We start from the raw sequence: 27,972 nt of genomic DNA on the forward strand, positions 1-27,972 counted from the left end.
ATGCCCCAGACCCGCCGGCAGCAAGGCGCAGAGGCAGGAGGCAGCTTTGCCCTGTGCACAGCTCAGCTGGGGTAGCAGCTCTTGGGTGAGGCTTCTTCAGTCTTTTGGAAGGTATTGACTCATGTCCTACTTTTCCTCGAGGGGAAAGAGAGAGGGGAAAAAAAAAAAGGCAAAAAAAGAGCTTGCTCCTTGCTTGCCTCATAAACCACAGTTTCAATTTTTTAATTTCCCAAGTTGCACCACAGCCCTGCATGCCTGTCTCAGTACCTGTGACAGGGAGGGCATTTAGTAACTGCAGGCACTGTGCCCAGGGATCAGGCACCAAGCTGAAGGCAGAGCTACATGAAGGATAAAGCTCACCTACATCCCTTCCCCCACCATGGCTTTTAATTTGTGTGACAGGCTACTCATTATTCCTAATTTAACTTAATAACTAGCTTGAGCCCTTGTCATACTTTTCTTCTGTATTCAATACTGAAAGAATAACAAGGAGAAAAGAGAAAAAGGAGAAGAGTAAAGAGAGAAAACTATGTGTTTATTAGGAAAAGATTTACAGAGGACATAAATAAAACTGGAAAAGCTAGAGTAGCTTTCATCTTTAATGAGTCTATTTAAATACTTCTATAAAATCACTTTATAACTTACAGAATGGCTCCTGACAGTTTCTAAGCCAGTACACAGGTTTTCCTAGGGAAGACTCTTTACTTCAGGGGTGCTTTTTGAATGTCCACTTCTTACTCACAAGGTCCTTGGGCAGGTTAATGCTTTACTCCATTAGAAAGAGTTGCCACCAAATTGTGGAATCGTTTTTGAACAGACTTGACTCCCTTGACTATATACCTTGACTCCCTGGCTAGAAATGCCTCCTAACTCTGCAATACCTTTGGGAATGAAAGCAGCCATAAGAAGTTCAAGAAGTTAAGAGCATATCTGATAGGGGACAACATGCTAATGATGCATGTGGTGCTTGCTTGAGCTTCTTTCTGAAATTGTGAATAGCAAGGAGGAAGCATAGGAAAATAGATTCACATTTTTGTAAATCCACACAGACTCTTGGGTCTCAAATACTTCTGTCTGCTCTTCTGCTTGCAAACAAAGCCACGTGCAGGTCTCTGTCCTCATCAGGCCATGATGCCTCCAGTTTGCAAACACGGTGTGTTTGTCTTCTCCCTCTTTCTTCTTCAAGTTCAAAACAATCCAACATTGACACCAAGCCACAAGCTTGCCAGCTGTCTTGCTATGTTCAGCCTGATCTAAACATCCAAACTCTCACGTAGGCAGCAGTAATGATCTCCTTCTTCCACCTCAGAGATGAAAAAATGCCCCACCTCCACCCCCTTGTCCAAACTCATCTGCTAGGAGATGACAACAAGGTCACCACAGTGCAACTGGAAACAGGCAGGAATGCTGAAAATTTGTGAAAATATCTCTTTTTTTTATCTAAAGAGAAACCCCAAATCCCATCAACCTCTTAATTTCAATTTGCAAACAGAAAGGTGTCAGGCAGACAGTGTTCCTATTACTTATCTACAATGCCCACTTTCCCCCTAATATCTGTCAGCACCTTGCTCTGATCTCCCTCTTCCTGCCATTAGGGACTAAGGCTCCACATCCTCAGCTCAGAGGGAATGAAGCCACAAAGGACTGCTACAGAGCAACATTGATAGGTCATCCAAAGTCACCTTCATCTTAGCCCCTCTGCAAGCTGAGGGTAGGGAGGGAAGACAGCACTGCCTGGCCTCAGAAGACCTCCCAAGTCAGAGCCAGGCACTATTCCAACCTAGAGCAGCCCAGGAGCCCAGACAAAGTATTGTTTCACAGGTTGCAGTAAAAACACATCTCTTGTCTGGGAAAAACCCCACATGGAACAGCAAGCAAGAGCAGAGGCTAGAACCACCAGTAAGGGCAGCTGTGGCAGTGAGGTTACTCTTCAACTACTGGGAGCACTGCAGTGGCCCCAGTGGGAGCATGGAGCAGAGTCCTGGATCCTCAGTGTGGGCCACTGGCAGGGAGCACATCGGACAATGCTGTGGGCAGGTTGTGCAACTGCACCCCAGTTAGGTTTGCCTTAGAGTCCAGGGTGAGTAAAAACACATTAGATGTCACTCCATACCATGGCCCAAGTAGGGCAACAATATTGTCTGCTCACACTGAAATGAGGAGAGCCTGCTGCTTCTCTAAATGTGGTATAGGGCCCATTGCTATGACCAGATTTCTGAGCTATTGGCTGCTGGTCCTGGCACTTGCATCTGTTCCAGATTTCTTTCATCACAGGTTTGGAGGTGCTATGGGAATGGGTGTGTGCCACATGAAGACAGAGGAGAGAAGGCACTGCATGAAAGCCTGCAGAAAGGCTAAAAAATTGCTGATGGAGGTATGTGGAGACCATGGCAGCAGTAATGAGAAGGAAAAAGCATTTCCATCTTGCTTGAACAACTTCCTGTTATAAGAATCACAGATTCACATTGAACCAAGACCAGAGAACTGCCACAGAGGAGAAAGAATATAAGTTTATTTTAAAAAATAATAATTTAGCTCAAACACAAATGGGATTGCAGAGTGTTGACTGAAGTAGGAAGAACAATATTTATCCACAGAACTTATACCAATTTTTCTCTCTTGTAGATGATAGTTTCAGGGCCCTTCCTTGTCCACAGCTCTGCTTCAGTTCACATCTGCACATAAAGGTATCCTGACTACTGGGGCTCTTAGTAACAAGGCAGAGGAGAAATGGTGTCTGCTGCATATGAAATGCTGTTCCTACCTCCAGAGCCTCCATGATCCAAAAAGCCAGAAGAGCAACTCCAGCATCTAAACCAATGTGCAATACAAAGGGAACAACCTGCACTCCTCCCTGGAAGTCTACCTACCCATGCCCCATTCCCAGCATCCTGGCCAAGTGCTCCCACCCACGCCTGAATTCACCCCCCCGCCCACAGGTGCTGTACACAGAGGTGTAGACACAGGCCTTTGCAATACTCCTCCCTCCCCACTCTCTTCTCATCCAGACCTGCAGATCTTTCACCTCTCTCCATGCCTGCATGCCATACATTTCTTGGCACAGCAGCAGTTCATTTCACAGTGATGGGATATGCCCTGGAACACACTGGCCACTACTGCAGTTTTTTCTCATCTGTGAGGTGGCCTTTCACGCAATTGCCATTCTGATACACAGGGCTGGCCGCTTTCCTTCTGCACCACAGCACAGATTTGTAGAGAGCAAATCCAATAGCAGCCAGACATAGCAAGAGAAGAGCCAGTATGTCCAGGCAGAAGTACTCATACCAGGAGAGGTCGTAGACAGCCGGGCGAAGGAAGGGTGCCCCATCGTGCCGAAGGATGTACTCCAGCCAATACACTGTCCTGTTGAGAGCGTGCATTGGTCTGTCCAGGTGCAGGGCTGAGATGTGCTGGGCTGCTTTTCTGTAGCTGCAAGGGAAGATGACAAGACATTTACCTTTCAATAGAAACTTCATACTGAGAAGTGGCCTGAGACATCCAGTGATGCTTTCAAGTCCCAAATAATACCTTGGGAGAGGGGCAAGTTTCTCCCATTCTTCTTCTGAAACCACTCTGATGGCACTCGCCAGCTATGAAGGCACAAACCAGAGTGGATTTTTCTTTGTGTTTTGTTAATAACACTGAACAGTTTGGCTTGCAAGTACCTGTTCAGTGAGTTCATGTGTATGACACTTTCTGAGGGGAGTTTACACCCTAAGACCTCACCCAGCATCAAGCAAAAGTTATACACTTGATGAGTGGCCAAACCCTTCTAGGTACCAAACTGCAACACCTCTTAATAGGTAAGAAATGCAAAATATTTTCAAAATCAAGCTCTCAGAGAGCATTTCAAAAATCAGCAGTTGCACATGTCCCATTAGAAACCAGGAGCCCTGTGTCACTTTTCTGTTCCTGCTTCAGTTCTAGGAAAAAGCAGAGTATATGATTGACAGAAGGAGCAGATGGAGCATTACCTGCAGTTCCCTCTCTGTTTCTATAGAAAGTTTTTTGGACAAGTTCAGGGAGGTCCCAATGGGGGGCTGTGATCTCACTCTCCCTTATGACATGGTGGCATTAAGAGGTCTCTTCCCAGTAGCTCAGAAAACTTTCTAAGAACATTACAGTCAGACAGGACTAGATCACACTCCTTAAAAGCAAATGCTGGAGTATCTCCTCCTGTGCTGCATCTAAGGATTTTGAGGCAGTGATACATCTGGTCAGCTGAGCAATGCTTGACACTGTGCTTGGTACAGAAGCCATCATAGGCGGTGTAGGGGTCAACACAAAGACACACTGGTCCCTACACACTGTCTGCACCAAGGAAGAGCTTGATGCTTCCAGATGCCTCACCTGGGGTCAGAGATGACGGTGATGACAGCCTGGTAAAGCTCCTCTTCTTTTAGTCTGCTCCAGTCCATGAGGATACCCATGCCCTTTGCCTGCACTCTGGTCATGATGTCAAACTGGTCCCCATAGAAAGGAAATCCCACCACTGGCACACCGTGATAAATTGCCTCAAATATACCATTCATCCCACAGTGGCTGACAAAAGCTTTCACATTGGGATGGCCTGCAGGTAAAGGAAGAGTAGCAAGTCAATGCCTTCCATGATGCAACATGGCTACCAGGGGTTCCTTAACACACAATGTTGATGTATGTTTAGAGAAAAACAGGCTAAGCAGAGAGGATGTTAAGCAGAGAGGATTCCTTTGGGAATACATCTGGCTTTTTGCAGCCCAGTATTGCTGAGCAGAGCCTGGAGGAGAAGGGAGATAGGAGCCAAGCAGCTTCAAGCAGGTGTTTGATGAGGAACATGTTTTGTACAGATCAGACACACAAGAAGCAACAGACTTAGATCCACACAGGTGCTGCTATCCTTATGTGCCTTTGCTGTGGTTTGGGCTAAACTCCAGGGGTGTTGCTAGTGGCACACACATACACAGAACCCAGCCTTACCTAGCAGGTCATTCTGGGGCAGCCACCCCATCATCAGCGTATTCTCACCCAGGTTTCTTGGCTTCTGACCAAAATATCTGTGGGAGGAGACAGAGGAAGGGAAAAAAGGAGAAAAGAAACACAGAGAACAAGAGTAAATTCAATCAGATCAAGAAACAGAAAGCAGACTCTGTGATTTGAAATGAATCACCCCATAACATTGTTTTTCATCCAACTCAAGTGAAAATGAATCCCATTCCCTTTTCACCTCCACACCACCCTTTGCGGGAGGCGAGCAAATGCACCAGCCATCTTCTCCACCAAATCGCTTGGAAGAGCTCGGATCCCGATGCCAAAGGAGACAACAACAACACCTGCCTCTGCTGCTTCCACCCAGAGACGCAGACCCTGTGGGCAAAACACACACAGCTGCCTTGAAGTATTCTTCCAAAAAGGCCCTTCCCACTTTTGCCTCTGACAGAGGCAGTAGAAACTGTCCACAGAGAAGATGAAGCCAAATCCACCCAGAGCACAAAGCAACACGGTTTTCACCAGGCAACGAACTCTAAAACCACTGTGGTTTTTGCACCCAGACAGGCAGAAATTACTTGAGCACCACCGGGTCTTGGGAGTTTGCAGGGAGGTGACCAAAACCTGCATTTCATGGCATTATCTCCTGCACTGGAGGTAACACAATTGGTCTTTGACAAGAAAGGTTCTGGAAACAGAGGCACCACATAGGAAAAGCTAGGAGAGAAAGGGAAATTGTAGCAAAAAAAGGCAGGCTATTTTCCCATTACCACTAAGACAGGAGGCCTGTCAGGATCTCTAGATGTAAGCTGATACAAGAGACAAAACATCACACAGTCAGGAACAACTTCTTCCTGGAAAGTTCCTACAACTCTCCAATGTCAAAGGCTTCTGGAGATGGCAGAAAGTCTTGCCATATTGACAGGATACTTCTAACCATCCTTGATAGCTGCTTGCAGACAGCAGATTTAGTTTTTGATCACTGGACAGAAAGGTAGCTACAGATCCAGTAAAACTCATGGTCATTTGTCCTTCATTTAGAGGCTACCTATAATGCTACATGAACAGGTCTGTATCTAGAACAGAGTCTGTACTTTTTTTAACCAAAGCCAGAAGGTAGTAGGGAGAAGAAATCAGCAACCACAGCTACTGTGAAGCAAACATGGACTATTCCCTCTTATGCCAGGCTGGGCTGAGTCTATTTCTCATTATGTCCTGCTTCAAGTTTCCCATGTGTCTCAGTCAGGAGCATTTTAGGGAATTTTAATAAAAATCTATCTTTGAATATATATACTTCCTAAAATAAATATGCAGGAGAAAATGAATTTAAAAAAATGTCATTTGAAGAGAAAACTAAAGTGATTAATACAGAATATTAGTTGTATTTTAAAAGTTAGGGGATCAGAGTGCAAAAAAGTTACAACAGCGCATCTTAGTGTTATTCTCTGGGGATACTTCTCCTTTATTGTACGCTTCAGAGACTCATGCCTATCTTTTCAGAAATGCTTAGAGTGCGCTAAAACAATCCAAGAATCAAGAAGTTTACAATAGAGATATTTTAGCTTCTCCATTCTTTTGACTTTTACATCCTTTGAGCAGTGCAACCACTGAAACTGCTACAGAAGAGAAAGTGCTGGTTTTCCTTTTCTAAATACAAGTATAATGACTCCTAAACCAGATGACTATGTTATCCATTATAATTGGGCCATAACATTTATCTTTCCGAAACAGCATTGAAGCTGCCAGGGAAGCATGGTTGACCACCAAATGTTCTCACTTTCTCTCAAATACAAATCTATATTTAACCAAGTCCTAAATAGAAGCAGTCAAAACCATAGTGTTTCAAATAGGAGGAAATAAGCATTTAATTACATTTCAAATGGGACATTCTTTAGGGCACACCTAGACCTACAGAGGCTCTCTCTTCTCCTGGAATCCCATGATGTGGACACAGACATGCCTACCTGCTAGCATGACAGCCACCACCTACTGCAGGGCTCCAGACTTATCTCCATCATTCTTTCCTTAGGTGCCCTGGGATCTGTTCTGGAAGCTGTGAAGCACATGAGTAATGCCCTAACAAACAACTCCCTTCTTTATAAGGCAGGTGTGTACATGGCCAGGTTGGACCAAGCCAGAGTTTTGCAAGAGCTGTGAGGCAGCCACCCTCTGACACAGCTTTCGGAGCACCCTACGTGCGTTTCATTACCTGCAGGCCGTGCCACATGGGCAAGGCTCATGTGCAGTCAGGCACATCTGAGAGATTCTTTTTAAGGCACCTGATCTCACTTCTTTTTTAACTGAAAAATATTGGTATCCACAGCATCAGTGAAGTTGCCATCGGAGATCTTGAAAAGCCTCTAATAATTTGAAAGTTGAAATCTTATCTCTATTTCACACCCTTAGTCAGGACACCAGGACATCTTGACTGCCTAAGTTTTATTATTCAGGTTTATTTCCCCTCAATGTTTGTAAAAGTGGTAAGACAAGTCCTACTCTCTTCCAGTACTGTCTTCAGCCAGAGGCTTTAGGAGCTTGTTCCTCTGAATTTATTCCTGGGATGAGTAAGGCATAGGCTGGAGAAAGCCTTGAGAGAGTTTTCAGGACTGAATCTTGAGAAAAAGGGGTTAATACCCTGCAGTTTTTTACATTTTGGGATTCTGCACTCAATTTAATGAAGGAACAAGAAGAGCTCTCCTCTGTGGTTTCTTAAGACTACAAGCTCAAGGGCAGAAATGCTCTGTGAGAAATAGGATGAAGGAGGAAATTCTGGATTAACACATCAGTGATGAAACAAAGAAGATTAATTGTTCTTCCCATTCCCACTTTAGCACAGGAGCAAACAAACTATTCATTCTCAAGTCCCAGGGGCAGCACTTCCATCTTACAAACTCCACACACCATTTCACATGGTCAGTGAGGCCAAATCCCACTTCAGAGTGGCCCACTTAATTCTACATCCTCCCTGCAGTCTGACAACCTTCAGTGTTCCCTGTCTCGCCGATGCACCCACAAGCACCAAAACACAGCAGCTTTCCAGACACTTGGGGCTTCAGAACTTTTACAAGGTTCTCGCAGAGAAGATCTGTACTAAGTAGCCTCCCCAGCCGATGTGCAATCATAGATCAAAGCTTTCTTGCACTTACCACTGGAAGGGGCTTTGCAGGCTCAGCGAGGATCCCCCCTGTGAAAATGACATGGGGGAGCGTTGGACGGGGAAAGTCCAACACCACATCATTACAGAGGAAGAACAGACTGGTTCCATGAACAAGGTCCAACATGGATGTCTTGGGCTCCACACTATGCTTCTCCATGAGACGTTCAAACTTGGGCAGGATGACCAGTTTTGTAGCCACACGAGTGATTATGTAGACTAGGAGATTCCAAGTCCTACCAAAAAAGCCCATCCTGTCTGTCATCAGGGAGTTGAATTCAGGGACATAGGCAATGGGGGAGGTGGCACCAATCTCTGCTGGGAACCAGAAGCCAGTGGAAATCACAGCATATTTGATGTGTAGGATGTGGGCCAGGATAAATCCACACATCTCATTGGGGTCCACCAACAGCAGATCAAAGTGCTCCAGCTGGAGTTTCTGCAGAAGGGTAGAATTTTCCAGTACTAGGTCACAGTTTTCCAGGTACTTCTCCAAAAATGAAAACACCTCCAGGGAGGTCATCTTCCCTTGAAAGATACGCTTTATCTTCTCCTGCACCCAGGCATCTGCGCTCTCTGTGCTGAAGGTTCCCCAGTACCTCTGCACGCGGAAGCCGGGCAAGGAGGTCTCCACATCCCGACCTTCATGGAGTAGCAGCACAGGGTCATGGCCCCGGTCAGTCAGTGCCTCTGCCACCCGCATGAAGACTCTCAAGTGGCTGTCAAAGACTATGGTGGGCATGATCAGCACCTTGGCACAGTGAGATGGCTCCACAGTGAATGCAGTCACAAGGAAAAGAAGAGCAGCAGGGCACGGTAGCACCTTCATCATCTTCATCACTGCAAGGAGACAAACATGCCATTAATGCAGTATCTCTGTCATGCACTCAGTAATAACAGTTGGAATTGTAGCTGCAAGCCAGGACTTGTGAGCTGGGAAAGGAGAGCAGTCTGGTGTCCTTCACTGGGGAACATCCATTCCCATCCACTCTGCCTTGCCCTAAAAAAACCCCAACCAAACCAGAAACAATCCCACAAAAATACCCCAACAACCAAAGTCAGATATCAGGGGAGTTTTCCAGAAAATCTCTTCTCTGTGCTCCTAAGGCTCAAAAACTAGCAGACTGACTCACAGAGAGTTACTGAGGGTGAGTGGCTGGAGGAGCTATGCTGGGTCACAGCACCAGCAGGGACACTTGGTGCTCAGTCCCTGTTTACCGCTATAGAACCAGCTCAGCAGGATTTTATTTTTATTTCTGTCCAGCCAGAACAGCTGGTTCTCTCTGAGGCCTTGATGTCTGTGCAAGCTCGCACGGAGGCCTGCAGAGCTTGATGGAAATGCCATGAGGTATGCTCTGGCTTTGGCCCTCACATGGCTGGCAAGGCACTTTGCTCAGCACAAACAAGGCAGGAGCAAGTCCAGGTCACAGCAGGACGCACTGAGAGGAGCCACAATCCCAGAGAGCACAGCCATGGTCTGGATAGAGAGTGCTCCAGTATGGATCAGTCATGGGAGGCTCTGGGGAAAGGGCTGGGAAAGGAAAGTGGGTGCCAGGATACTCATCCACTAGGAGAAGGCAAACCCAGAAAGCAATCCCAGAGATGACATGCAACACCTGTGGCACACTGATGCCCCTTAGTCACACTCCTAAAGCCGTCATCCCCTCTGCAGTTTGGTGAAACACCCAAGATTTCTGTTGTGTAAGGGATGTTGCTACATCACTGGAAGCGAACGCGCCTCACCCACACCTAGCATTATTTTGGGAGAAGAACTATGTGATAATTATTTGGGAATAGTCAGAAGCAGAGTAGTTTTCTGAGAACCCAGTTCAGACATGCCAGGAAGCAGCAGTGGGAAGAGGAAGAAGTTACAATGGGATCAACTAGAAGTGGATTTTGGATGACCCCCACACACTAAGCCCCAGTGGGGCTGCAGGGATGTGGTAGAGTGGAATTTGGTACAAGATTTTCTGACAGCCCCTCTGGTAGTGCTTGATCAATTAAGAGATGGGAAAGAAAGTAATGGACAAGACTCTGCTAAATACAGTGTTCAGACTGCCCTCAGCAGGCCTCTCTTTGGCTAAACTAAGCACATGAGAGTGAAGACATGGGAGAATAAAACTGCCCTATTCTTCCTCCAGTGCTTTCTTGTCCCATGTGGGGACAGGACATGGGAAAGAAACAGAGCAGCTGCTGGTTGGGACCCTCCCCTGTTTCAAAGGAGTTCTTGCTAGTGCTTGGACTCCCATCCTGCCTACCCAGGGTCAACTGTGTGGCTGTGCCTGCACGAGTGATAAGAAACACAAGAAAAGCTAACAGATACCAAGAGGGTAGCTGGACCCACAGAACAAGAGCTCCAGGAGAATACAGACAAAAGTGATGGGCTGGAAGGAAGAAAGCATAAGCTCTGAAAGGAAAGTAAGGATCTGCTCAGCATCCTGCCTCCCTAACACAGGAAACAGGCTGGCCTGTGACAAAGCGTTGGTCACAACAGAGCTACAGCCCACAAAGCTGGTCTGGTACTCAGATTACTTGAGAGGCCCCAAGGGAACTTATCCTGCCCAACACCAGGGAAGGTAAAGCATTTAGGTATGACATTCATAGCAGATCCAGGAGCACATGCTGCTTCCAGGAAGCAGGGGAAGGATGGCAGCCATGTACTCCTGATCTCTGCTGGGATGGCAGGGAGTTAAGGACAGAAGCAGACATGGGCTTGTCCTGGGGAACCTAGTGGGTCATACATGCACATAAGTATGCCAAGAAGAGTAGAAGAGATTTCATTATGTAGGGTAGGGTGTTTTCTCATTGGGCAACAAGAAAAAAAAGATGAAGAAATAGTCCAGGTAAAAGGTATAGTTATTTAAAGAAAAAAAATCACCCATCTTCAACAAGGACTGTGCTCTGCCATGGACCTACATGCCAGACATTGCTGAGACCCTCAGCTCAGCCAAGACCCTCTGGGGACTATCAAAATCCAAATGACAAGTAAGGTGTCAATCTCAGCCCTCAGGTCAGGGGCACATGCTGACTCAGTGAGACTTGCAAACTGCTCTTGGTGGTTTCATCTCTTCCAAAATCAGGAGCAATCCCTAAAGGCGCTGGCTCAGGAACCTCTTCTCCCTGCCCAAGCAATAAAGGGAGGCTGTAAATCTTGCTAAGATGTGAGAGGATGCCAGGCTGCAGGAAGAGACCTTTTTTCCTACTTCAGCTCAATACCACCAGAGATAATCTCTGCTCTGTCCATGCCCAGAAAGGTACCCTGGTCGTAGCTTCAGCCCTAGAGCCGTGTTGGATACACCAGACACACCCCTGATTTTAGTGCTATTGGGATAAAACAAAGGCTAACTACCAGCAAAAAGGGCATAAGGGCTTGTTCAGCATCTAGTCATTGTTGAAGTCTCAGGTTGATGGCAAAGGGGAAGGAAGTCCCAGACCTAGACAAGGGCTAAATGGCCCAGTTTAGGGAAGGCTCAAAATCCACCTGCTCACCTGGCTGGTTTACCTCTTACTAACACTGAACAAAAAAGCTGCTCCATGGGCTCTGCAGCAGGATCCTCCAGCCTGGGCATCACAGGCTCAGCCCAGCTCTCTGGCTATGGGAGCTCAGCTACTGCAGACAGGTGGTCTTCAGAAATCTTCAAACACCTGGGCACGGGAATGTGATTCTCTAGGAAGGTGAATTCATGGCTTGTGCCTTGTCAGAGGTGCAAAATCCAGTAAATGACAAAAGGTAAATGACAGATTGCACACGAGGCCTGAGAGCAGAGTAGACAGAACCATCTCCTTGTTTGTGGTCTGGAAGCCCTAGGCTACATCACATAAATACTGCAAAAATAACCCTGCCACTGCAAGAGGAAGGCTTGTAAAGAGAGAATAGACCCTTCCCTGTTTTCATGACAAATGCTTGGCTGAGCCATGCCAGCTGGCTGATCTACTCAGAGCAATGGACCTAACATCACAGTTAACACTGGCAGCCAGAGTAAGGGTTCAAGGGAACTGTTGGAAAAGCCCACACCACAAATGTTTTAAGTTTCACCACTGCAGCATTCAGGGCAGAGCAGGCACCTCAGTGGGAGCAGGACCTGGGAAAGTGAGACTGTCACAGCAAGCAGCAGCATCCCCCCTACCCTGCACAACTGTCCACCTCCAGCTGCTGGGAGATTGCTTTCAAAGCCACAGCAATGCATTAGTGCTGAAAAGTGAGGCAGCAGAAAGGGAGTAGAGAGGGCACAGTCCTCTGAAATGCCCCTGAGAAACCTCTTACTGGGCTGAAATTTGTCTCATGATTTTGCCCTGTTTAACATGTTTGACAGGGTATGGCTTTGGTATTGATGGAAAATTACACCAACCAACTTAAGTGAAATAACCAAACAGCCACAGCTCCAATTTAATTCAGGTGCCTTTTATTAGGCTGAAGTACTAAAACTTCTCACAGCAAGCAGTCAAGGCAAAGAACCCCAAAGAACAAAGAAAGGGCTATGAGCAGGCTCAAATGCAAGGACTGCCATTTGTATCTCTCCCTCACATTTTATATTACCTAGTTCCTGCCCAGGACCTGGAGGCCTGTATACATGGGACTGAATTATTTCCCCTCCTGCATCCTAGTCCCTATGCAGCTCTTGCCCACAGTAAGAAATGTTTTCACTGCAAACTCCTCAGGCGTTAACAAAGCAGCAGAATTAATTGAAAAGCAAAAGATATCTTCACCTGGATGCTCTAAACTCTTCCTGGAAAAAGATACTGAGATTTGCCTGTTCTGTTGGGTATGATCCAAAAAAAGCAGGATCATCTGCTACCATCACACTGATGACAGCCAGCCTAGCTGCAGCTAGTTTATGGAAGCCAAGACTGCGAAAGCAGGCAGGTATGCAGCTCCAAGAGCAACTTTGTCACTGCAGGAGGATGTTGCACTATAAGCAGGGCCTGCCCAGGGGAATCCCTTTTAAAAACCTAGAGGATACAATACTGTACAAAGCAAACAAAGCACAGGTGGAAATAGGGAAGTTTAACCATCAATCATATCCAGCCCAGTGCTTGGTGGGCTTCTGTGCTCTGGTTTTGGTTTATCACAGACTCTGACTTAACCAGAGTCACCTGGGTAAATTACAGTAACACTGAAACATTTATATTAGCACTATAGCATACTAATGTCAGAGTACACCAATACCAGCATTAGTATTTTAGTATAGAAAACAAAGATAAAGAAAAAAATCCCCTTCAGATATAAGCATCCCCCGGCAGTCTATATCCCTGAGGGTCTTTTAAAATGTTGTTTGCACACAGACTGAATAGGGTACAGATGGTCTGCTCAAAACAACATACCTTTCTAGCATTTTTCCTTTTACATATGCATAGCACCCCACTACAAGCACAGAGAATGAAGGAAGCCAAAATCCCCAAAGGACCAAAGGGAACAATCACAGCAGTGATCAGGTCAGCATCAGAATGATTTATACCTTTCACCACATTGGTGCTACTGCTGCCACAAAACACCAGAAGCGATCTGGCTGATCTCTTTTGGACAAAGATTGATGTAGTCCCCTAACAGTTCCTAACTTTTGGTACTTTGGACCATCTTCAACATCCTTCCTGTCTCATTAGAGTTATATGGAGGAAGTTCTACAAGCAAGGTAGGAATCTGTGGGCTAGCAGGAGGGCTTGCCAGATGATAGATCACTGCCAGGGAGCCATGATACTAAAGGAAATACTGGTCCATAACAACTGAGAAAAGAAATAAAGATCTGGATCTCAGCTTGTCACAGTATTTGAAACTACACACATCTTCAAGTATTTGAAATTACACACACCTTGAGCTGGGGGATGGTGTCAGACACCACACATCTGCTTCCCCAGCTGGCCCCTCATCATACATTAAATCTGTCTAGGAAGTAAGTGATATTTCCCCCATTCAATATCCACAGGCTTCCTGTTTGCCTTCTGAAAGGAACAGAGATGGTTTGTGACACAGGGTGCTCTGCAGTAACAAGTTCTTCCAGACAGCCTTTTTCTCTCGCTTTCAACATGGTTGCAAGACAGAGCAGCTGATGTGAGACTGTGCCCCTTGTGAGTGGTCTGAGGTCTGCCATGTGGAAGCGAGTCAGAACATTATTTGTAATCCCTGGATGAAAAAGAAAGAACAGCTTGGGGCCATTTCCAAATAGTCATGTGAGCCATAGACCTCAAAGTGAGAGCACATGACAGGGCAGAGCGTTATTTGGTATTAAGAAGAATGTATGACACTCAAGTTATAAGTTCTTCAGACTGCAGAGAAAACTGGGAAGATAAAGGTGCACCAAACCTTAGGGAAGCAGTTAAGAGGAATGGGGAGGAAAAGAATCGTCCCATTAACTGCCTTGTCATTTCAGCTTCTTTCTGCAGAGATGCAGCACATTTAAAGAAAAGTTATTAAACACCCTAGAAGGTTGTGAAATCTTGTGTAGAAAGCTATGGGGACTGATAAAGTCCTGACAGACAAGTCTGATCACATTTGACAGAGTTACAGGAGTAGAGAAGCTAGGGGTGAGTCTTCTCTTCAATGAAACAATTTACGCCCTCACGTAAAAGAAACCCACAACCAAACCAAAGAGCTTCTTGGCTCTGAGCCCGCCAGAGGAATGAGACCTGGCTGAGCTGCCGTAAACAGAGGTTGAAGAGGGTTGCATAGGAAGAGGAGGCAGAACAGGAGATGGAAGATACTCCTGAGATGTAATCTTCTAAAGGAAGATGAAGCAAGTTACACAAAAGCGCTCTGAACGCGTGCCCGTGCCAAGGCTCCAGTCCTGCGCATTGAAGCAGATGCTGAACTCGCGCCTCGCTGGAGCAAGCCGGGCTGCACACTCGCTTCCTGGTCCGGGCAGAGCCGGGACCAGGCTGACAGCCGAGACTTCAAACCGAGTCCCTGTCTCCGTCTCCCCGGCCGGGCAGAGCTCAGGTGCCATCAGCCCAGCCCAGGTCTACAGCGCTCACCCGGAGCGCAGCTGGCAGCCCCCGCCCGCGGCCACCCCGAACCCCCGCCCGCGCATCGCACCGACCCCGCAGGCACGCCGCGGGGCCAAGGACCCTCCTTGCACGGCAGCCGGGCAGGACACGACAGCGGGGCAAGACACGGCAGCCCGGCAGGACACGACAGCGGGACAGCGCCGCCGCTGCGGAGCCGAGCGGCCCCGCCGGGGGACACGCCGGCCGCAGCTCCTCCGGGCCGGCCGCCCCCGCCCTTCCGCCGCGGTCCCGGCACCCACCTGCAGCGAGTCCCGGCGGAGCGCGGCCCGAGCGAGAGGAGCGGCGGTGCGGGAAGTGGGAGGGAGGAGAGGGAGGAAGGGAGGGATGCAGCCGCCACCCGCCCGCCTTCCCCTTTCAAGCCGGCGGGCGCAGGTGGGGCCGGGAGGCGAAGCCCCGGCCCACGGGCCGCGCCCCGGGCCGAGCCGAGCCGAGCCCGGGGCTGTGGCACGAAGGCGGGGCGAGGGAGGGACGCGGTGGGCACAGAGAGCCGCACCCGCTGCCCCGGCAGCTCGACGGGCAGCGGGACAGCGCTGCAGTTTGTGCCTCCAGCCCGGCCAGTGCATCTGATCGCCCTCAGAGCATCGCTCCAGTGACCGCTGTCCGGACACGCCCAGGGCCAGAACCCCCTTGAGAGGAGGGCAATCAGAACACGATAGTCAGGACAGCAAAAGGGAAAGGGCGGTGCACAGGGGAATCGGGATGTGAGGGACACTGTTCAGCACATACCAGACGGAGATGTCCTGTTGGTCCAGTTCCAGCACTAATAACAGCCGTAGCTGCACCACTGTTGCACAGGGAAACCAGGCCTCTACACCAGGACAGCAATAGAGCAGAGATGTAGGCTAAGTATGTCTAGCAGCTGCAAAATCTTGTGAAAGGACCAGTTTTTCCCAGGATTGTCAAGCATGTCACTTTGAGAGTCTCACAAATCATTTCCCACCCCAATGCTTGTTGCACTTGCTCAGTCAGGTGCTGATCTCCAGCAAGGCTAATGACATTCTTTGCATTCTGTGCTAGAACTTCAGACAGCATGACATCTTCTCCTACAGCATCATGTTCAAGGTGGAAGGCTGTGGCAAAGCGTGTTGGTTACAGAGGAAGACGGAGGCCAATGCACGTGGTGCATCATCCCACCCTTTGCAGAGAACCACAGTGCAAGAGGTAAAATTGAGCATTACAGCACTCAAGATCTCCACAAGGCTAGTTTCTTTTCCTTGCACACACAGAGGAAGAAATCTAAGGGGACACAAATCAGTTATTTTAACTAGATCTATACAGGGTTTTTCAGTTATGCCTATTCTTTCTTTTTTCTATATGCTGGTGCTTATACGGCCAACTACCATACAGCTGATTTGGCAGCAATATTTGAGAAGACCTGACGAGATTTTCTGAGAGGAAGGGACTTGTGCAGCCTGTTTTTGATATAAGCTTCTACCATCTTACCCAAATTTCTCAGTCACTTACCAGCCAGCTGCTGGTAACATGTAACAGACCTTTTACTTCTGAAGGTCTGTTACATGTCCACAATCATTTAAGTAAGATGACAAGAAGTAGTTGTAGACAGATGTAGAGACAGTGCTGTTATCCCCAAACACTGGTACCCTCCCTTCCCACCCACTATCCCATATCTTTAACTACCAGATCCACTCAGACTACAAAGGCAGCAATCTTTATTTTCTGACACATAAATTCTCACATTTTATACTTTCTTAAAAACTTCAAAGCATAAAAGTATTTTCAAATGTAAGTTCCAGATAAAGAGAAAAAAGAGGGCAAATGACAAGAAAGATGATGTTCAAATCCCCATGCAGAAAATACTCTTTCCCACCTTCCTTTGGCCTCTAACCTTTACTTTCTTGTAATAACCATGGTCTCCTGGGCCCCTCTGCACTGTAGCCTTGAATCCAGGCCCCAGTGATTGTGCAAGCTGGGGGGGGAAGTCCTGAAAAACGCTCACTGGAAAAAGTTGCCACTCATGTACATGGGGGTGGCTCATCAAGTCTCATCCCAACCCTCAATTAGGTGACACTGCTTTGCACACAAACACAGCTTCCTGTAACAAGGCTCTTCTCATTGGCACCCTTTGGGGAGGGAATGGAAACATGGAAATCAGGCCCTGCACTACCTCTCAGTGGCTGGCAGCTTCATCACGTGGGGTAAGCATATTTCACAGCCCACTACTCCATTTCCCAAACATGCACCCCCACTATTCACCTCATACTGGCTATGGGCTCAACCTACTGCTCCTCAAACTAGTTAACCTACCTAAGAGGGGGAATATTTTCTACCAGATGCAAGCTGCACCAAAGTAAGGAAGCAGTCACACAACTGAGTGAATGCAAGCCCACCCCTCAGTACACCATTATACTGTCAATTGCTCATGAAATCTCAGTTAAGGCTGCAAGTTTCTCAACTTCTTTGTGGCTGTCCATACTGAACATACACTTTTAGCTCGTACTTCAAACCTTACAGCACCAGGGTTTGCCCTAGTGCTAGGGGGAAACTGGCATTTTACTTCTTGAGAAGGATTTAACAGATGGAAAACAGATCAAAGACCAAGTGATCTAACTCAGAAATTTAAGGCATTAATGATACATTCACCTTGACTCCTAACAAGCTCCAGCTCACTGCTGGCAGTAAATGCAAGCTGGCACATTTTATGTTCAGACAGAAGAAGGAGTAATGCCACTGCTGCCAGAGCCTCTGAAACAGTAACACTGCTTATCCACCTCTGCCTTTTTCTAAGAGACCTTAATCTCCTCAGTCTCCTTTTCCCTTCCCATCAAGTGGAACTTCACAACCCCCATGCAGTCAAGTTTCTGTACAACTTCACTCCCCAGCTCCACTAATGGAAGTGTTATTAGGAGTGCCACAGCAGTACTGTAGACCTTGGTCTTTCTGACAATAGCCCCCACCTTGCAACTGCAATCAATACTGTTACTCAGTTAATAAACCATGTTTAGAGACTGCTTCTCCAAGTACTCAGGTTAGTGGCCTCCACAGGAGTGCAAGGAAGAGGAAAGCAGGTATTTATTGCAAGGTGAAACCACAAAACAAAAGAGAAAAGGAACCCTGTCACACTACAAGGGTAAACTTGAAATGTCAAGTGGGGTTGGGGATTACAGCCAGAGTGCTCAAATCAGTTGTTCTTACAGTAACTAGTCAGAGGCAAGTGACAATACTTGCCTTTTCAAAGGTTTGAGAGTTAAACTGGCTGGAAAATAAATGGGAGGTTAAAATACAGGACAATGATTTCTCTTGCTTCTAGTAGATGGGCAGGAAACCGAAAGTAAAAATCACTGCCAGCCTTTCAAAATAAGACTGTAGAAAATATAAGTCTTGGCAGCCACCCTAATGGTGCCAATAACACCAGCTTAAGGATGGTTTCAAATTAGGAGACTAAAAATTAGAAATAAAACAGGGAAACATCCAAACATTCTCCCACATCCCTACACTGGAGCTGCCTGCCCCACAAGGGCCACGGGGAGGTAGCATTCCAGGCAGGTTTGACACCCATAATGTCCATATGCCCATCCCAGGTGTCCTGGTGAGCAGATGGTTTATGAACTCCAACATTCTCAGTCACTTTCAAACTTGACGGAATTGACTTGGGTTGATATAGTGCCCCCACGGTAGCTGCCTCGCTTTTTCTTTGTTTTCTCATGACGGAAAGATTTGCCTTTAGTGTATTTCAGGATGTTGTTAGCTTTCTCACCCCAGTCGCCAGCTGCTCCTTTCTGTGAGGAATGCAGGGGGGGAAAAGAAATTCAAGTCAGTACCCAAGAGAGTGAGGGCAATGCTCTGCAATTCCCCGTACCCAGCAAAGCCCAGCACACTGGCACAGGAGCTGATACCGCTCTCCCATGCGCCTCCTGGTGGAAGAAGGTCTCACCAAAACCACTCCCCAGAAGCACACCGAGGCTGCTCTGCAGTCATGTACTTTCAGAGACCAAGTGTTACCACTCCGGCACCACCTAGCCCTACCTTTGCTTCAAATGAGTTATCAGCCACACGGGCATCCACCTCAATCTCTTCTTCCCTTACGCGACGGAATGGAGAGGACGGCTGTTGAAAAAAAAAAGAGAAACAGTAATCCCATACAAACACACAATGTTCCTTTAGTAACAACCTCCTTCCTTGCCCTGCAAATACAGAACCCTATTCACATCACCTCAATCTTTAAGTGTTTCTCAGATTCATCATTCTTTCCCCGCTTCAGATCAGACAGCTCAGGAGTGCTCCTGTGCAAGTATATCAAATCAGCTTTTGCCAGAATAATATGTTATGTGCACTCCCTAGGGTTCTCCAGAGGTTAGAGTACTTAAGGAGACAGCAAAATATAAATAATCCTGTGGGCCCAACCACCCAGAAAAACCCCTACTTGTTCAGAAGGCAGAGATGCCTTTTCAGCCAGCTGCCACAGTCCACCCTCACTCACCCGTTTCACCTTGGGAACTGTGTGTGGTGTTTTGGCTTTGATCTTTGCTTTTTTACTGTGTGGTGTTTCTGGCTCCTGAACATCTTCCCTCTTCTGTTTCTTCCCGACTGTGCCTGTTAGATGTACAGCAGCAGAACTTTAAAGGCAGTGTTGGGAGAAGTAATGGCTTCTGTTCCCCAGAAAGCAAACCCAATGTTGACACAGGTGTGAGAACTGGTGCGTGCATTACTTCACCCAGAAAACAGACTGCTGTACCAGACACTAAAAAATTCTGAGTCAGCAAGGACCTCCCCATCCTATCCTAATGGATAAAATTTTATGCAATAGGGTAGCCCTATATGAATGATTTTGCATACTTGACAGAGTTCTGTTAGCCAAAATTTGCCAGATTTTGGATTCATACCATAGGCACTTGCACACATTACTAGTGCATCATTAGTTGTTTCCCTTCTGGAGGGGTAAAGATTGAGATTGTGCACTGGGGCATCAACTGCGGTGTCACACTGCACACAGACAAGGTCCTCCAGCAGTCTGCTTTGCTGTCACTAAATCATGTGCATGCACAGATGGCAACTGGCAACCACTACACAGACATGTACTTCACATTACCACAAATTTCACTGTCAGCAACTATGCAATGCAGACAAAAAAGATCCCACCAAATTCAAAACTAGCCCTTCCCTCTTACTACTACACCAAATGCCACAAAACCACAGAGATTAGAATGAGTATTGTTTCAGAAAGTCTTCCATTCATGCTTAGCTCAGTAACACTGCCTGACAGACCCACTTCCCACACTGCTGGTACTACCTCCATTGACTTTTCCACTCTCTTCTTCAGAGCTGCTTTCACTGCTACTACTGCTGCCACCAGCTGGCTTAGACTTCGTGCTGTTTGCAGCTACTGCAGATGCTTTTGCTTTCTCTGTGGAGGCAGGGGCTTTAGAACCATTCTGCACCCCCTTCACTGCCTTTTTGAGCTTCCCATCCTCTTCACTGGAACTGTCTGATGAGCTGCTGCTACTACTAGAAGCAGCTGCCTTCTTCCCCACAGCTGCTCTTGCTGCCCCTGTAGATTTGGTGGCTGGTTTCCCTGCTGGCTTTTCTTCTTCACTGCTTGAGCTATCAGAGTCAGATGTGTCTGCTTTAGGAGCTGGAGTAGAAGGTTTGGACAGTGGCTTAGCCACTTTGCCAGCTGATTTTGCTGGAGGGCCTTTCTTCTTCTTCTCATCCTCAGAACTGCTGGAGCTGCTATCTGAATCAGAGCTACTTTGTGCTTTCTTTGTGGCAGCTGGTGACTTCTTTGCTGCAGGGGTTGGTGCTTTAGTTGTGGGCTTCACAGGAGCTGCCTTCTTGTCAGAACTATCAGAATCTAGAACGGAAAGAAAAAGAGCAATCAAGGCTAAGTCTCATTCCTTTAACACAAGGCTAGCATTCAGATTCAGTGTTGATACACAGTACACTTCATCATCTGCTTGAAACAACATTGCAATGGGTATTCCTGTCCAACTGCACCGTCAGACCCTGCCCAGAAACAGAAAGGTCTGAACAAGAACAACATGCAGGTAGAAATTCTTCTTCTCTCCCATCCCAGTACCTGAGCTGTCTGAGGAAGAACTGGAGTCTTTCTTTGCTTGTCCAGGCTTGACAACTACTTTTGCTGGCTTGGAAGTATTCTTTATCACAGGTTGTTTAGCAGGGAGCTTATTCCCTACCTTCTTTTTATCATCTTCAGAGCTAGAATCTAAAAAAGCAAAAAAAAAAGTTTTCAAGTTAATAGGCTTCATGTGCAAGTTACTTTAGTGGTAACATGTATGTAATTTATGGGTAAGTGAAAAGCAAAATGGCTTGTGGCTCAAGGCTGAGCCACTAGGTAACTGGCAAGCATCTGATGAACACCTGAACAGTCAAGGGACAGCATTCATTTTTCATATATCTTCTTTGTTGGGAGAAAGTGGAAACAGTTTAAGCTGTTCACTAATGCATGCACAAGGAAGTAAATATTTGGAGAATGTAAGAGAAGAGGTACTGAATAAAGAACTTTTAGAGAAAGTACCAGTATCATTAAACCTGGGGAGAAGAAACATTGAAAAAAGAATCTATGTGGTAAGGGTCAGAAAAAACATATAAAAAATTAAGAGATAAAGCTGACAAAGCATACAAAGTGAGGCAGCAACACACAGTATCTCCTTTTAGCTAATTCTTCTATCAGATGAGATAGCAGTAGTTGAAAATGGAGACTCCTGAGTACAAATACACCTTTGTTTGTGCTACATGGATCTGGAATAAGAAACCTGATCTATTCCAGTATTTCTGAACACTTTAGCAACAGCAATCAAAAGCTTGACAACTAGGTAACAAAACCAGAAACACAGAACAGCTGACACTCACTGGAGTGTCACACAACCTAATGCTAGGTCTAGCTGTCTGCAGACAGACTAGCAGCTGCTACCCAGTCTCTGCCATGCCACCAGAGATGCTGAGACATGCCACAGGAGCATCCCGAACTCAGAGAGAAACTGTAGCACATAGGGAACTTACATGGGAAATACCAAACCTCAAACCTGGTTGACACAAGACACAAAGTACACTGCTCCCATTTCTAGGGTCACATCAGAAGAAGGGAGGCACCTTCTAAGTCTAGTTTGAACTTCATATGGTGATTACATTTTTATTTCAGATACTTCTCCAAATACAATAGAATAACAAACCCCAAAAATCTCAAGACAAAGATGCTCAAGAACAGTTTAACTATTAAATGTCTGTAAGAAACCTGATTGACAATTCCCTGCCCTTTCCATCCAGCAATATGGAGACTTTTCTACACTTGCCAATGGTCTTGTCTCATGGTCACACTCCCCCTTGAATAGCAGGCTGCTGGTTTTCAATTTTATATCTTGCTAGTCATGAAGACTGAAGCTTTTAAGCTCATACACACTAAGGCTCTTAGATACACCACTATGGAGCAACTTGGCCAGTAAAAGTATTAACACAAAAGAATCAGAACTTGATTTCTTGAATTACCTGAGTCACTGTCAGAACTGGATTCAGCCTTCTTGGCAGTCACAGCTTTCTTCTGGGGAGCAGGGGTTGTTTTAGCTACTACTGCTTTGCCTGCAAAAGCAAGTTTAAAATTAATAAGCCACATCCACACCAAACCTTTGTCCCAAGATCCAAACCTGAGCAGGAGTGAAAAAGCTCCATTCTCAGTACACCAGCCACTCAGCCAGCCTACTGGAAGCCACGCAAGAATTTGGTGTATTCCCACTAAACTAGATCCCAATGACTTTTCAAATCAGCATGTGCAAATGCAACCTCACCACAGTTCAGATCCACAAGTTGTACGCAGCATTGTTTGGAATGCCTTCAAATTAGTCAGAAGCTTCCAGAAGAGCAAATAGCAACATAGAGCAAAGACAAATGGCTTTTTCAAGGAAGCCAAGACCTTGCAAAAACCTTGTTGGCACAAGGTAGTACTTCCCCTTCACCCTCTCCTTCTCACAACATACCTGCCTTTGAGGGGACCTGCTCTGCCTCATCACTACTGTCTGAAGAATCACTGCTCTCAGCCTTTTTTGCAGGAGCTTTAGCAAGGTCCTTCTTTGTCTTTGTCTGTGTTCCTTGAGGAGGTGGTACAGCACTGTATGGACCTATGAAGAGAAACACAGTATTCTGCATGATAAGAGAAACACAGATGCCTGCATGATAATGTGAGCAGCACAAGGTGTTTGTTATAGTTAGAATAAAGCACTTTTGCTATTCACTTCCATTTATTCCCCTTCTGTAGCTACATTCCAACACCAGCTTCTAATTTGAAAGATCATACCCACCCCATTGCTACCTCCTTGTTTCTACTGAGTTTAACTCTCCTGGGGTTCAGCTGACCCAACCATCTTTGCAGAAGTTTTCTCTGCACTTTTAGAAGAACAGGAGCTTGTCAGCAAACTTTTACAGAAAAAAAAATCAGATATGTCAATTTTTCATTGTTTTCATTTATTGTCTTCTCAAATAATCTGGTTAGAGAGTCAGACTGACCTTGGATGATTGACCCTCTACTCAGATCAGCTCTCTACTGGAAGCCTAAAGGAATTATACCACACTGATCAGAGGCCTATTTAGCCCATCAGCTGGACTGCAACTGAATGGCCCTGGATACTTCACAAAAAAACCCTATTTAGTATTTTTTACGCACCAGATTTCGGTTTTTGTTTTGCAGGTGGCTTTTCATCATCTGAGCTGTCAGATGAGTCCTCACTGCTGGAACTTTCATTGGCACGTTTGGTTTTCCCTGGACATGCTTGAGTGGCTGCAGGTTTTGGCAGAGGTGATTTCTTGGGAACAGCCTTATCAAAAGAAATATACATTAAAAAAGGAAATTTCAGAAATCTTGTGGGGACAATTGGATCTTGTTTAATTCCATGGCTTACTTCAGAGCAAATTCTCAAGACAAAGGGAAGAAGATTAACAGAGATTCGCAAATGTAAATTTTAAGAAACACACGATTATCATTATCTTTCTAGCTCCTCTGCTATTGTTTTCTGCTCCATGAACCCCTAATGATGAATTCCTCTGGACAAAAGGGCAGAGGACTGACTGAAATTTACCAACTGCCACATGATTAAAAACAACTATGATTATTCTTGTGTTGCAGGAAACATTTTTAAACACTTGCTAGTGGAAATCTCAAAGTAACAGCTAAACATGAAAGAATCAGGCCAAAGCAACTTTATATAATCCAAAGCAACTTTATATAATGAGACACAACATGGTTAGGACACAAGATGTTCTCCTCCAAAGGAAGGAGCAGAGAAAGCAGTAAGGAGGTATTAGGGAAGAAAGCAGTACATGGAGAGATGCTAGAACACATAATTCCAGCAGACAAAGGAGAAGCAGGTGTAAGAGTTCTATTGAGCACAGCACGTGTAGTCTGTGCCTGCAAGATAATACCCAGTGTTACTAGACTTCTACACTGTTCATGAAGTTTTTCATAGTCTAATTTACCTTTTTTGGTGCAGCCTTTTCCTCATCAGAATCTTCACTGCTGCTGCTTTCTGCTTTTCCATTGACAACTTTGGTGGCTGCCTGGGCAGCTTTACTTCCTTTTGAGATAAGTAAAAAGGCACATTGCAAAACATACTATGTAGATGAGGGATAATAACATTGAGCAGTGAGTATCTCAGAGAAAAAAGAACCACAGAAGCCGACAAAGCAGATTAAGTAGTATTGCTTTTGCAGTAGTACTGCAAGACTTTTGATTATCCTACTGCAACCTTAGAGAAAGTTTTCTGGAAACTGTTTTCTAGCTCATGGGAAGTTCCAAAACTAAAGGCTTAGTAAAGGTCTTCCCTGCTTTTTGAGGGGAAGACAATGGCAAATGCAAACAGTTATTCAAACAGTGTGGTGCTCAGGACCAGATGTTTTATTTGCATTCAGTTCTACACCTCTATGTCAGAAGAAACTAGACTGGAGTAGAATGGCAGTGAAAGCAGATTTTCAGACTGCTGTGTCAATACCTATGTCTTTGCATGTAGGTGCAGCCCCCAGCACTCCTCCCCTGCTTTTTTGATTTTGCACTTCACTCATGATACACAATAACAGGTACCTGATTTAGGTGTTGCTGGTTTTGGTGGTTGCTTCTTTGGTGCTCCTTCATCCGAGCTGCTTGAGTCAGAACTGGAACTCTCTGCTTTCTTCTGAGGCTGGATTTTGGTTCCAGCTGGCTTCACAACAGGTTTTGCACCTTTCTAAACAACAGCAGGAAAAACTGATTAACCCTCAAAGTCATGAAAAGCTGGACATATACACAGAGTGTAGAAACAGCTGTCTTTCACAGGAGTTACCATTTAGATTTGAAAACACCACTCTGCTTAGTGGTCAGAGTCTGAAAATCCTGGGATAAGTTTTGCTCTAGAAAACCTCCCAGAAATGCATTGGAAGCCTCCTTTGCACATCAGTCTTCAGTTTTGCCTCCTCAAAATGGGGCAGCTCTGAGGCTGGCACTGTTCTCTTCCCTCTACAGATCACACTAGCTTGAAGACTGAAAATACTGACTGGGCAACTCTAGCTGGTCTCTTCTAGTGTACAATATTATCACTCTTCCTCCCCTGACACCATTCTTCCTTGCCTCCACTTCAAGACCATGACTGCAGCAAGAAAAAGCAAAGAGAAGATTCTCTTTTTACATAAAGACACACATATATACATATAAAGATCAAACTTAGAGACCCGAATCTTTCTTTGCAAAGAAGGCAGTCTTAGGATAAAAAGCAACGACCAGATTTGGATATGAAACAAAGGTGCAGGACAAAAAAAATAATTTTTCCTGGGACCAGTTCAAATTTCACTACAGAAATGTCCTTTTGCATTGTATCTGCAGCAGCATGGGCACTTCATAGTTCAGGACTAGTGAACCCAATATCTCATACAATTCTGTTGGTTAAATTTGCTATTATTCATCACTGTCAAACATGCATTAAGTAGCTGCTGGAAAGAAAAGCCAACCTTTGCTGGCTTCTTCTCCTCCTCCGAGTCTGAATCATCACTGGAGTCCTCACTGCTGCTCTCTGCTGTCTTGGCTGCAGGAGCTGCTTTTGCTTTGGGCACAGCTGATGCTTTAGCTGCAAATAAGGGACAGCATATATTGATGACAAGTTAATTCACAATTGTCACGTACCTATATCCCACAGTAGTGGGTATTAGGGCTAAAGGATATATTAAGGTCATCAAACCATGACTGAAGTTCATAACACTGACTTTGTTTCTCGAGCAGTGTGTGGCAGACTGCTCCAAAATGGGTATGCAAAAAGATAAAACCATTCTAGACTTTAGCTTTGTCACACACAAATTTAAGTGCAGACTTCTACCACCAAAAATGACAGCCCACAAAGAAAGAGCACCCCTCAAACTGAGATAATATTAGCTGGGTCTGCACAACTTCCAGCTTAAAGAAGCCTGCTGAACAAGTACAGGTGCTTGCAAAGAGAACCACTGCAATGTTGTGTTAAGGTTCCAGACGCCCAAATGTATTTTGGCCAAATCCATTTCCTGGTTACTGATTGCTTTTTAGTAATGTGGAGCAAAAAACAAAAAAACCACTTTTGTCTTATATTTACAACTGTCCTTATCAAATAAAAATCAGATCTAAGTTCAAATTCAGCTTTAGGATAGGGCAAGTTGAAGACATATTTTCTTTCTGTGTCTCTCCCTCTCCTCATTTATTTTTTCCCTCCTGCAAATCTACTGCTAGACACACACAACCTTGTGTACAGTGATTAATGAAAGCTACAAGAACAGTTGCAGGCAAAATAGAAAAATAGAGCTCACCACACAGCAAAGTGCAGCACAGGGATGTATTTTTTGGTAGCACTAGTACACGAGCTCTAAAGGAAAAAGGGTAGCAACCTCACACAAGCAGCAGGTGAGTACAGATGCCTGGCTCTTCTCTGGAATAGCTAAAACCTTCCCTGGGACACAAACTGCTGTGCCTAAATTTTAACAAGATACAGAGATCACCTTTAACTAAAATGAAGCTATTTTCCATGCCATGGGCAAAAGACCTGCCAAAATCGAGATCAGTCAATACAAGCCTAATCCCTGATAGCTGCTGAAAGGCCTCCCATGAGCTGCTGAAGCTGAGCTCTAAACGCACGTGAGAAGCCAGCGCCAAACACAGCCCCGGTGTGCACCAGGGCCGCGCACAAACCTACCAAGCTTCTTGGCCGGGGGTTTCTCATCCTCCTCGCTGGAGCTGTCACTGCTGCTGGCCGACGGCTTCCTCTTGGCCTGGGCGCCGTTCGGGACCAGCTTTCTCTTCTTGGCCGCTGGAGACCTGCGGGAGAAGAGCTGAGCGGGGCCTGGGGGCCGCGGGCCGGGCGGAGGGCCCCGCACCGCGAGGGCACTTACCGCAGCCAGTAGGTGAAGATGTCCAGCAGCGAGGCCGCGTTGGGGTCCTGCTCCTTCTAAAGCGAGAGAGGCCGCGTTAGTTAGTCAGTCGGCCGGTCGCTGATCCCCCGCCCGCTCCCCGTTACCCGCTCCCCGCTCACCGCCGCCGCCTCCCTGGCGAAGGCGCGGGCCGCGCCCTGGCAGCCGCTCTCGCGCAGGAACGCGAGCACGAGGGGGAACAGGTCACTGGGCACCGCGCGCCGCTCCGCCATGATGCATACGCCGACACGTGCTGCGCGCGCACGCGCTAACGCCTGCGTGCGTGCCTACGTGCGTGCCTACGTACATGCCTGCGTGCGTGCGCGCCGCCGCGGCCCCGCCCCTGCCGCTGCCAAATTGCCCGCGCGGTGCCGCTCCGGGGCGCTATGGCGGCGTGGGCTGGGAGCGGGAGGCTGCCCTTCTGGCGTGAGGGCATGGGCAGGGGGCTGCTCGGTGTTGGTACCTGCGCCAAGGCAACGCGCAGTGCCGAAAGGCTG

General features: G+C 46.5%; 2 protein-coding genes across 2 annotated transcripts; both read right to left on the reverse strand.

Annotated features, from left to right (window-relative positions):
- Window positions 1–2,957: 2,957 nt before the first annotated feature.
- LOC129123250 (2-hydroxyacylsphingosine 1-beta-galactosyltransferase-like) lies at window positions 2,958–15,464 on the reverse strand. The gene is made up of 6 exons (XM_054637527.2): window positions 15,358–15,464; window positions 8,112–8,959; window positions 5,204–5,343; window positions 4,957–5,033; window positions 4,351–4,570; window positions 2,958–3,429 (listed from the first exon to the last, which is right to left on the reverse strand). Exons 2-6 carry the CDS (start codon window positions 8,955–8,957, stop codon window positions 3,114–3,116), a joined length of 1,599 nt encoding a protein of 532 aa, XP_054493502.2. The 5' UTR covers window positions 8,958–8,959; window positions 15,358–15,464; the 3' UTR covers window positions 2,958–3,113.
- Window positions 15,465–16,765: 1,301 nt separating this feature from the next.
- On the reverse strand, window positions 16,766–27,753 carry NOLC1 (nucleolar and coiled-body phosphoprotein 1). Its single transcript, XM_054637381.2, has 14 exons — window positions 27,598–27,753; window positions 27,458–27,513; window positions 27,262–27,383; window positions 26,057–26,172; window positions 25,158–25,299; window positions 24,557–24,654; window positions 23,748–23,898; window positions 23,065–23,205; window positions 22,580–22,669; window positions 21,153–21,299; window positions 20,367–20,927; window positions 19,557–19,669; window positions 19,103–19,183; window positions 16,766–18,855 (listed from the first exon to the last, which is right to left on the reverse strand). The coding sequence occupies exons 1-14, from the start codon at window positions 27,706–27,708 to the stop codon at window positions 18,697–18,699; spliced, it is 2,088 nt and encodes a 695-aa protein (XP_054493356.2). The 5' UTR covers window positions 27,709–27,753; the 3' UTR covers window positions 16,766–18,696.
- Window positions 27,754–27,972: the final 219 nt, after the last annotated feature.

This window comes from Agelaius phoeniceus, chromosome 9 (genome assembly GCF_051311805.1).
Source record: "Agelaius phoeniceus isolate bAgePho1 chromosome 9, bAgePho1.hap1, whole genome shotgun sequence".
In the NCBI taxonomy this organism is placed as follows: Eukaryota; Metazoa; Chordata; class Aves; order Passeriformes; family Icteridae; genus Agelaius; species Agelaius phoeniceus.